The sequence below is a fragment of the Carassius gibelio genome, chromosome A13 (genome assembly GCF_023724105.1).
Source record: "Carassius gibelio isolate Cgi1373 ecotype wild population from Czech Republic chromosome A13, carGib1.2-hapl.c, whole genome shotgun sequence".
Taxonomy (NCBI): Eukaryota; Metazoa; Chordata; class Actinopteri; order Cypriniformes; family Cyprinidae; genus Carassius; species Carassius gibelio.
The window spans coordinates 21,874,236-21,886,437 of NC_068383.1; the positions used below are offsets into that span (position 1 = coordinate 21,874,236).

Here is a 12,202-nt window from a genome sequence, read left to right on the forward strand (position 1 = left end):
TGGCTAGCCAGCTAATCTAGCTTCATGGTACAGGCCCCTGGTCTCTAGATATCAGTCAAAACAAAAGTGATGCTGGCATGGTGATTATACCCTTTCCTTACACTTGACTTAGTATTCTACACAAGCCAGTGCTGATCGCTGCACTGCAACACGCTTGTAACAGTTTCCTCTCTGATACTCACATCAGAGGGAGCGTGTAGCTGTAAAACTATGTTTCATCTATTCGTCAGAAGAAAGTACACTCACCGACATTACAAACTTTTGGTCGATGTATTTTTTGGCAATGTTGGGCTGAAAGTCAGGTGACTCCAGGAATCTTAAGAAGAATTCATACACCAGCTGAGGAAAGGAGAAAGAGGGGGTGAGGAGGAGAGACAGTTATAAAGCTCAATGCTAATACATGATTAATGCATCTGTCTGGTCTTTGCCACCAAAACAATAAATGCTGCCAGTTCCTGAACAAATAGGCTTTTTAATCATTTGAGACAGACGTTTTGTTCCAAAACCTAGTGAATGCTTCGCTGCAACCTCACTGGCAGGGAACCTGAACTGACTGCAATGCTCTATAAAGGCAGAAACTCTGTGACCTACACAAATAGCACTCTTTTAAACTATGACTTTAGCATAGTGCTAAAGGTAACAACAAATACAGAAAAGTCTCTTTGAATTTGATCTTTTTATCTCCACAATACATATTTCAGTATTGACTGATATTCAATATTTAATATAAATATCCCCCTCAGACTGAACCAAAGGACAAATGTGATGCTGCCATTGGATTTGGCCAAATTCAAAGTTTTAAACTTCCGCAAATGGAGGCAGTAAAACTGAGCAATATAGTTTTGCATTCTCATAACCCAAAATCCTCTTAATATAACAACATAAACAGGCATATGAAAAGGACAACGCCAAAGACATCCAGCAACATTCACTGAAGAGTTGGATAGATGACATTTAAAAAGGAAAGAAAACGAGTGTTGCACACACCTGCAGGTGAGGCCAAGCTGCTTCTAGAGTGGGTTCGTCCTCTTCGGGGTCAAACTCTGCTCCCGTGGGGTTGGAGGAGGGCGGCAGAGCCCTGAACAAGTTCACAGAAAACTGGAAAGAAATACACATCATCTGTAATTATGAGAAAAGATAAACTATCCATTTTTAGGAATATACTAGAAGTACTGTATTAAACCAATATCATATTTATATTTGGTATATCATTAAACAATAGGCATTAGAGACCTTAGAGAAAATGTAAAAACTAACACATAGAGGAGTTCTCATAATACCTCTCTTTATCATTATATATATTAGGACTAGTAGTATTATTGTGTGAATTTGTCTTTATTACAAAGGCTTTTCTTTTCTATTAATTATTTAAAAGTTGACTCAAAATTATTATTATTGCTACACTGTAACAAAAAATTTGGAAAACACTGGAAAACTATTTAATTGCTTCAATTTCACACTGAAAAATGTTTGCTTTGAAAACTTTGTCTTTAATAAGCATTACAAATCCCGAACCTCTCTGAAGCCCACCAAACTCATCATAAGAGATACTTGTGCAGTTGCTTTTGCTTTTATATTCCACGTGGACAATTTCTAATGGCTGTCTAATGTAAAGATGTGTCAGATGTACTTCTTTGGCCATCAAATGTCTCTTTTGCTTTATAGGATGGTGATATATATATATATATAGGGCAGATGCATTTCTTTGATGAGCTCTGTATTACAATCTGTATGAACAGCACCAGAAATAAAACCGACCAATGCTGAATCTGAGCCATGAGCAGTAGAACACTACACTAAAATTCAGCTCTAAAAACCTCACAGTTATAAAAAACAAACTCCACAGAAAAAACATCCCCGAAATGTCATCCTTCTTTAACTCTCATCATGAATCCAAGACATAAAATCTGTGCGACCTCAAATATCAACTCCCTCTGAAGTGACGAGTGGTAAGACACTGCTTATAACTCGTGTACCAAAATGGCTGAGAGGAAGGACAGGAGTGTTACTACTGCAGAGGGGCGGCACTGCTCTCTCTGTCAAGATGACGCAATGTTTCGAACACATCCTCAGACTAGAGTCGCTCAGACCTCCAGACAGGAGAGGGAGGGGCACCTCACACCGAACATCTGAGTCTAATGGGGACCTAACAGTATGGGGGACGTGAGGGGTAAATGTGTTTTTAAACACATTTTTAAATGTTTTTTTAGCCGTTAAGTGTCTTAAATGCTGTGTTAATAGCATTTCCCTACATTTCAATGTATGTAAATATTGCTCTGTATTAATGCATTTTTGTATTGGTGAATATAAAAGAAAATAGTTAAATATAATGCTTTATTTGCATTTAGTAAAAAATAAATAAACTTTTCGTATAGTGTAAACAAATATTTATATATATTTTTTGTTATATTGCGGAGCCTTATTTGGGACGAAGCGGAGCGCTTCTCTGATTATGAATGGCTGAAAGGAAACGCAGGTGTCTAGGTCTTGATTTATAATGGCTAATTACCCATAATTCCCTGGTGTACATTTACACAGATTTTATCCTGGGTCTGGTAAGTAATCGCCTGTGTGTCGGTCAGGCAAAAGCCATTACTGTCAATTGGCCACAGAAGATGTGTCCTGATAGGAAGGGCAGTGTACTTGCCACATGTATCGTCACATTAACTTCTGACTAGCTGAGAATCAGCTAACCAATGTGTATGTGTGTCGAAAAGAGAGAAATACAAAGAAAACAGCAGTGGAAGCTAATGTTTGATATGCACGTGTACTGTATACAGTCCTAGAACTGCACAAAAGATGTGTGTGCAGTACAGAAACCAAATGGACCTTGTCAAGTACTCAGCTAGACCAAATTACTTGTGATTCTCCGCAGGTGTCAAATGAAGAATCACAATGTTCAGAATAATTATTTTTAGATGATTGGTTTTTAAACACAGTTTTAATGTACAATAACTCTGAATCCTCCATGCCTCGTCACTCCGAATGAGTTCTTGGGTATTTATGTGAAAGGTGACTCACACGATGCAGTGCAGCTGATGCATCACCTACTCCGTTCACAACCGAACGATCTCGAGATGGTAGGAGAGGATTAACGTTGCCATGGAAACTAAATTAAAGGGGCAATTTTCCTTTTTTTTTTTTATTACGATTATTACATTTGAGAAAACTGCCAAGTGATTTTTGAAATGCGGTACTTTATTCAGAAATGCACCATGTATGAAAAGCAATGGGGATGAGTTGATGTGTGTGTGCCCCCTCACCATGATGACGGCTTCAGGGTAGATGGACTCTGTGACTACATCACGGTTGTGTGTGATGTACTCCACCATTTCATTGAGGCCAGCTCGCTTCACCTCCTTGAACTTGAGATCACTTAGTGGATCAGTCACAAAGTCGAAAAGCACGCAGCACTGCCGCAGTTTCTGGACAAACAGTTCTTCTCGATCCAGGGGTGGGGCATCTGGAATGAGAGACACAAACAGAACAGCCTGAGTGACACCTGTCCGACAGGAGACGGGCGGCAGGCAAATCAGTCAATCAAACCAACCCCAGGAAAGATTTCCAGACCTCCTACTGTGCTATTTCACACCAACACACAGTTTAAACAGAGCTCCTATTTTGGGCTCTCTGGTCCACCACGGTTTCATTAACACCTTCCTCTCACCTTGATTGTGAACCTCATTTGTCTGTCTGCATGTTGTGATCGGTGTGTCCCTGCATGAGCTTTTGGAAAATAACACCGTTCTGCCAAGCCAACACACTGCTTCAATTCTGAGCAGGCCATAATAGCTGGACTGGAATCAGGTGACCAAGCACTGGGGACGAGCAATATACTGAACATTCACAATATAAATCACAATGCTCTTGCTTGAATGGCAAGTTATTTAATTGGATGAAATATTTAGTAAAAAGCATAATTTTGTGAAATATTACAACCTAAAATAACTTTTATATTTTAATGTAATTTGTAACAGCAAAGCTAAATTTTCAACATCATTAATTCAGTCTTCAGTGTCGCATGATCCTTCAGAAACAATTATTATATACAGATTTTTTTGGGGATAATGTAAAAGTCTTTAATGTTAATGGATGCATTAAATGTGCCTGAAAAGAAAACATTTCTTCAAAACCCTTTTAAATGGCAGTTTTATAAATAAGGAACTGTGAATATAAAATCTCAGACAATTAAAAAAAAGAGAGCATCAACAGACTTTATGCAATAATAATTTTAACTGATGAGGATTCAATTTTTAATTTGCATCCTAGTCCTCACGTGGCATTTTTGACATTTTAAAATGTTTTAGCAAAATAATATGCTGGTATATTTGGAAATTTGCTTGTATTTTATTATTATGTATTGTTATTTTGGTCCACATCAATAAAGATGCGTACATTTAACCGTTCATATTCAACTATTCACCAAGCAAAAATACAGCATTTTGTGTCTTGCTTAATTTAAATGTATTTAGCTTTTTGCTAACAGCTATTGTGCTTTTATCTCCCATCAAGCCATTACAGAGAAAATATACAAAGAGAAGATAGGCTAAAAAAATAGATATATGATTGCCTGGCCTCTTTTGCCAAGCCATACGAAGTTCTAATTTTATGTTTCACTAGCATCAAGGAAAAAACACATTTAGTCAGCAAATGTTATGCAACTCACGCATGCATCAGGCTAACTCAAACTCCAACAAGTGGTCCTGAAATATTTGAATCAGTGAAATAGCTGTGATTTCCCTTTTTAAATATCACTCAGAAATCGCCTTGGGCGTGACAGTGGCATCGAGATGGACTGAACAGAGTAACGAGGAAAGGACGGGGGATTGATCCACTTTTGAGCACCACTGGGGACAGAATGAAAACGAAGGACATGGAAAGGAGGATTACTGCACTGCAGCTCCATCACAACTTTCTAACTTTCCTTTTACATGTCACCAAACACAAAGAGCACAATGAATGAAATGACAAACACAAAATAACCTCTATTGTCAGATGATTTCATTATCAATTTCTTTGAGATATGATGTCCTTTGTGCAAGTACGAAACATTTTGTTTACCCTGCTGACTCAAGTGAATTCTTTCCACAATGCTTTTAGCTGGCAGAAGACAGCAGGATTTCCAGAATAGTTGCAGGCCATGAACCTCAACATCCTGCACCAGGCCTGCAATCTGAAGTAGGAGTGTTTGATTGAGAGATCTTATGCAATGCCATAGGAGAAGCTCTGAGAGTGATGAGAGGAGAAGGACAGTAATGGAGGTAAAGGATGGCCTGCAGCCAGCAGGTTTTCTGCTGATGAATGCACAGGGTGACTTTCATATGGATCTAATCAAATCAAATATGCACTAGTATATACACATAAAAGTCAAAAAGATTCAGAAGACAATCATGAAAAGTGATGATGCACCCATAAGGAAATTTGAGACGGATACTGAACTTTTACAAAATTTGGGGTTGGCAATATAGCGGCCCAAACTATAGAGGTGTGTTTCTAATTTAAACAGTACAGTGGTTTAAATGGGTCACAACAAATACATTCAAATGTGTATTATATTAGATGAGGAAGTTCGTTACTTAAATTAAAAAAAGAGATCTCTTCTCTGTAAACATCCACATCAGTAGTTCCCTTTTGAAAATAATTAATGAAAACAGACCACAAAAGTATTTAGTGTTTTCAGTTTGTACATTCTTTACATTTTTTGGGAAACTGAGGCAGAGAACTGAAAACAAATCTTGTTTGTTTTTTGACTTTTATCTTGATAGTACTGTAAAAGGTATGATGAATATCAATGTTAATTTTTAATGTATTTTAATATAAGACAATTAACTTTATTTACCCCACAGGGGAAACTCTTAATATTGAGGGGAATCAGCAGAACTATTATTGTAATCAACTGTCCTCCATACGTATTCATTTTAATAATCGTTATAATAATTCATATGATTTTACATGTGGCCTGAGAAAATCATGTTTATTATTTTGGTTTGCGAGATCAGAGATCGCGTTGCACACACATACAAACATCCAGGGGGACACAAACTTGTGAACCCTGCCCCTTGACTTTTATTAATAAAATAGCTTTTGATACTGAATGGTTACATTATATTCATCAGCAGTGCGGGGGTGAAAATAAATCAAGCTTCAGCTCAATATTGTCAATAGTGTGCAGCACAGTATGGGTATCGTTACCCTGCTGAAAAAAACAATAGAATCAGAAATTAATCACAGAAATTCTTATGGTTTCTAGGGCTGGGCGAAATCTTTATAAAAAACAATAATAATAATAATAATAATAATAATAATAAAAAATCTCGATATTGTCAATTTTTACAATATTGAATATATATTTCGATATGTCTGCATTTGCATTTAAATAATAAATAAACATGATTTTCTTTTACCTATTCAAAAAATCTAGACCAAGTGATCACTTACTGCTTTTTATTAAATTAACACATGTAGGCCTATATGTAAATGAAGCAGTGTAAAACAAGTACAGAAAGTGCATTCTGTCCACTTTTTATTGCATGCAATTCACAATTTAAACTATGCAATTGGGATAAGTATTTTAAAAAGAGAAGTTTTAAGAGAAGCTCTGTGGCATGAAACTATGTTCCTACTGACACTTAAAACCCTCTCTGATGGGGAGCTAGTTGCTGAAACACATAGCTATTTCTTATACATAAATGTATATAAATGAATACCAAAAGACTTTTGCACTCTATCTGTCTATATTATGAAAACTGGTAAATATAACAGTGAAATTCACTAATTTCACAGTTAGAACAACAGAAATTTCCATCGTCATCAACATTTTTCAGATACAATCGCTAATATTTGATAAATCACCCAGCCCTAATGGTTTCCATTAAAACAATTACAAAATTACTTTTTGTAGTGTGTTTTGGGCATTATTCCAATAGGAATTACTGTTGTTCTATTGTTTCCCACCTGACAGAATAGAATCCCACCAATAGAATCCATCAAATACCAGCAGACACCATTATAGTTTACATTAAAGCCTAAAATAATTCCCATTATAACCCTTAAATCCATTAAATTTTCTATTGTGTTTTGGGAGGGGTTTTATTGTTTTTTTATGTTTTTGTTTTTTAGCAGGGAATATTATAATTGTATTACTACTTTTAAAGAATTTACCTAATTATTGAATTTCACAGGCAAGATTAGTTTATTTTGTATAAATAATGAACTACTACTTTAGTCAATTATTAAAGTATTACATAGGTTACATAGGCTGATTTATTCATTAAGTATTTGGGATTTTAAGAACATTTGGAAAAGGTGCTGAATGTTTAATTTCATCCAAGTGAAATTAGCAAAGCAGTTTGACTGAATTTACACTTTCTAAAAGCAGAGCCAGGCAGGTTGTGCGCGATTTTGATTGATCGCACAGCCCTTATACATACAATATATATATATATATATATATATATATATATATATATATATATATATATATATATATATATATATATACACACACACACACTAATGGTTTGTTCATGACTAACAATTGTTTATTGAGACTAGGGATGTCAAATTTCGATTATTTCCATGATCGATCGTCGTTTAAATTAACAATCAATTAATCGATTAATCGTTAACCATAATACTGCAAAATGCGTCTATTGCAGGCACGCAGTCAGCGGTATGACAGGATGTGCAAAAGCCACACACACACACAAAACGCTTTCTCACTTGAATTAAAGAGGTTTTAGTCTGAATAAAATGCTAGTAGCAGGATTATAAAATGAATAGATGCAATTATGATCATTTGATAAAATGAAGAGAGCGCGCCATACTTTTGAGGTCATTTTACTTTGTTGACAGTTTCCAATCCCGCTCGGAGAACGCGCCTCTTTAAATGGTTTTGTGGTGCTCGTTGTTGTATTTTAAAGCACAATTGCAATGTTTTCAACTGACATTATTGTATAAAATTATCCGAAATGTGGAGCGCGTGTGACTGCGCTGCACATTAAGTGAACTACATCGGCGCTGCTGCACCAAAACACAGTTGCTCACATTAATTTGATCCTGCTGGATTCTGTCCTAGAAAATGTCAGATTTTTAAAAATCCGGCATACAGCGCATTAGATCGTGACAGTGCATGCGTGCAGACGAGGATGAGCGAGCGCGGCTTTGGCTAGATTTATTTGGAGGTTATTGCTCATGTCTCATTCGGCACAAATCGAAATGTTTCCATATTCGCAATGTATTTGAATGTTAAACTATTATTTATAATGTAAACTAGGCTTGTACTTAACATGCATTCGCATATAGACGGAAAAGATGATCCTCTTCATATGAGCAAAAACGTCCTTGGCATAACAGCAGAGTGGACCGGTATACTACGGTCTATTTAAACTGACCAGTGTAACCTTTTAATGTTTAGTTGACATTTTATTTTGATAATGAACAGACTGCGATGTAAGTTTGAATCGCTAGAATATACGTGTGCAGCAGGCTCCGGGGCGATCGAAACAGCTGAGACATTAAAAAATATATATATTTTCCGCAAAAGTGTTTACTTTCATTTGTGCACACTCACAATAAAAACAGAAGATTTGTGCTCTTGTAAAATAAAGCAAACAAACAGAATGCGTTGTCATCCTTTTTTTTTTTTTTTTGTGAACTTATGGAGCGCCCACACTTCTGTTTTAAATCCGTTAATCTTAATTAGCCTATTTAAGTCGGATATATTTCGCATAGCCTATTTAAAAAAAAAAAACATGAAAACAAATTGTTATTTTTATGTTGGGCCTATTACTTAGTAGGCTATAAATTTTCCTTAAAGCATCCCATTTTGTCCCAGGGCTTAGAACCTGTGCCCTAGTCAGGTCCATGCAGAAACTTGTGAACGATGCTCGGCGTCACCGTTTAGTGACAGCAGTGAATGCTCCAGGAATGTGTCGGTCACAGCGCCTATTAATCGCTGTTTTGAATCCAGCAATTATTTATTTAGAAATTATAAGATCTGATTATGACAAGTGTGGTATAAAAGCTTTGTTTATTAGAGTAATAATAGGTTAACTGGAAAATGTTAGATCGCGACTATGCTTTTGGACCCCATAGTCTTCATTTAGGCTTTGTTCTGGTTTGCCGGTTGGTCACGAATTTCCACAAATTCAGTATATTTAGGCATTGTTTCTTTTCCTAAATCTTCATAGTCTAACCCTCTAATTTCCCAGGTTTATTTTATTATCTTTCGCTTTTAATAACTGTTTTCGCATATCTTACTGTGGTAAACATGGGAAGGGAAATTAAAGATTTCATGAATTAAGAATTCGTTCGATTTATTAATTTGTTCCCTTATTTCACTTAAATCATGGGTTATTTAGGGAACAAAATTAATGAAACATGGACAATTGCCACATTAATAATTCGTAGGAATGAATTAACAAGTTGTAGGAATGAATAGACTACCTGTCCTGTGACTGTGTCCCGCAGCCCTGCAAAGCGCACGATATAAAACAGTTATCTGATGAAATGATTAGTAACTACATTTCTATTGCATTTAATGTTGAAGAACTTTTATGTTGTTTCTATTTTAATGTACTTTAAAGTTTAAATCACATTAAAAGCTTAATTTGTACATTGTGAATGAATGATGATGCTTTTATATATCGTCACCATCACTCACAGCCGCTCGCACGTGTTGAGTGCGCATGAGCCGCACGCAGCCCAACATTGAATCGGTTAACCGACCATCGATAGCCTTAATCGATTGCATCTCTTATCGACAATTAATCGATCATCGATTAATCGTTGACATCCCTAATTGAGACATATATACACACACACACACCTTAAAACTACCAAACAGTTATGTTAACATTGTAAATGTTGACCTAGTTAATTTATGTTAGCTAATGAACAAACAAAAATAACAACATAGTATGATTATAATGTGACTATTATGGGCCAATTCAAAGAAACAACCCAGTGCTTTTGAATAGCACATGCAATAACCTCAGGGCTCCCAGACAGATGAAAAAAGAGGGATGAAGGAGTTGTTCATGGTTCTTAGGGCAGGCAGATTAAAATAACTACTAACCCCAAACTCAGTGGAAAAAATCATCGCTTCATGATGTAGTTATCTTGCCCTTCAGCAACAGAGCACAAACAGACAGTCATAAGAATGAGAACTACCACAGGCAAATCACCAACTCCAGAGCAGGACGTCTCTATCTCAGTGTTCTTTTAGTCACACAATTGGACTACAACTTAAAGTTATACAGGTACGTCTCAATAAATTAGAATGGCATTGAAAAGTTATTTTGTTTCAGTCAACTCAAATTGTGAATCTCGTGTATTAGATTAATTGTAATGATTTTGGCTCACATTTAACAAACTGAGATACTTGATAAGACCAATACAAAAAATAATTGTGAATTGTTGGCCTTCTGGAAAGTATGTTAATTTACCGCACATGTACTCAATACTTGATAGGGGCTACCTTTGCTTTAATTACTGCCTCAATTCAGTGTGGCGTGGAGGTGATCAGTTTGTGGCACTGCTGAGGTGGTCTGGAAGCCCAGGTTTATTTGACAGTGGCCTTCGGCTTATCTGCATTGTTTGGTCTCTTGTTTCTCATTTTCCTCTTGACAATACTCCATAGATTCTCTCTGGGGTTCAGGTCTGGTGATTCTGCTGGCCCGTCAAGCACACCAACACCATGGTCATTTAACCAACTTTTGGTGTTTTTGGCAGTGTGGGACGGTGTCAAATCCTGCTGGAAAATGAAATCAGCATCTTCAAAAAGCTGGTCAGCAGAAGGAAGCATGAAGTGCTCCAATTTCTTGGTAAACGGGTGCAGTGACTTTGGTTTTCAAAAAACACAATGCACCAACACCAGCAGATGACATTGAACCACAAATGGGACCATTTTGATTTAAAAAGCGAACTAGTTAACTGCAAACATTGCGATGGGGTGTTTAAGTACAACTCGGCCACGACTCAAATGATGTACCTGTGCATCCCGGCAACGTCAGTTCCCTCAGAGTGGGTGTTTTCGGCGGCTGGACTGACGGTCACCATGGTTGCGGTCGCGTCTGAAACCAGATCATGTTAACATGCGGTATTTCTCAGCAAAAATTCGTAGACTCGTGCAGAAGTTGTATGCTAGTTATTAAAGTTAGTTATTTTTCATGAGGCTTTAAGTAGCATAATTTGTTACATTAGCGTAATTGTTGGGAAAGGCTAATATCTGGCCTTTTCTTCTGGCTTGGATAGTTTTGAGTTACATTTTAACAAAATCTGTCAGATCTAAGTATTATAATTTTTTTTTAATGTTATTGTTTAACATGATTCTTTTATCATTATTATTATTTTGGAACAAATGAGGTCTCTGTTTAAGAACGCCTGCTAGCAGCTGCAGGTTCCGCTGCTTTAGAGCACTGCATATGCACGCGCATATATGTTCGGTTTGCCTGAACGTAGTTTAACTGTCTGCCACAAGTTGATCTTGTAATAAAGGTCTCACCGAGGAAAAACACGCTGCATTTTTGTATTCATTGCATTTTTTTATTATAAAAAATAAATAATTATATTATAAAAAATATTAATGATTAATCGATAGTCGATCGTTAATTCTCCCGACGATCGACTAAGAAAATTTAATCGAATGCCCATCCCTAATCCCAGCCTCAGTCCATTCCTTGTGAAGTTCACTCAAATTCTTGAATCGATTTTGCTTGACAATCATCATAAGGCTGCAGTTCTCTCGGTTGGTTTTGTTCATCTTTTTCTTCCACACTTTTTCCTTCCACTCAACTTTCTGTTAACATGCTTGGATACAGCACTCTGTGAACAGCCAGCTTCTTTGGCAATTAATTTTTGTGGCTCCTTGTGAAGGGCGTCAATGATTGTCTTCTGGAAAACTGTCAGATCAGCAGTCTTCCCCATGAGTGTGTAGCCTAGGGAACCAAACTGAGAGACCATTTTGAATGCTCAGGAAACCTTGGCAGGTGTTTTGAGTTGATTAGGTGATTGGCATGTCACCATATTCTAATTTGTTGAGATCGTGAAACTGGTGGGATTTTGTTAAATGTGAGTCAAAATCATTGCAATTAAAAGAACCAAAAACTTAAACTACTTCAGTCTGTGTGCATAGAATTTATTTAATGCATGAGTTTCACAATTTGAGTTGAATTACTGAAATAAATTAACTTTTCCACTT

General features: G+C 36.5%; 1 protein-coding gene across 1 annotated transcript in view; it reads right to left on the minus strand.

Annotated features, from left to right (window-relative positions):
• LOC128026494 (serine/threonine-protein phosphatase 2A 56 kDa regulatory subunit delta isoform) overlaps positions 1–12,202 on the minus strand; it is a 28,879-nt gene that overhangs the window by 9,901 nt on the left and 6,776 nt on the right. Inside the window, exons 4-6 of the mRNA XM_052613696.1 lie at positions 3,264–3,463; positions 988–1,098; positions 247–339 (exon numbers count right to left, since the gene is read on the minus strand). Of these exons, the coding sequence (XP_052469656.1) occupies positions 247–339; positions 988–1,098; positions 3,264–3,463 (404 nt within the window). The remainder of the gene's footprint in view (positions 1–246; positions 340–987; positions 1,099–3,263; positions 3,464–12,202) is intronic.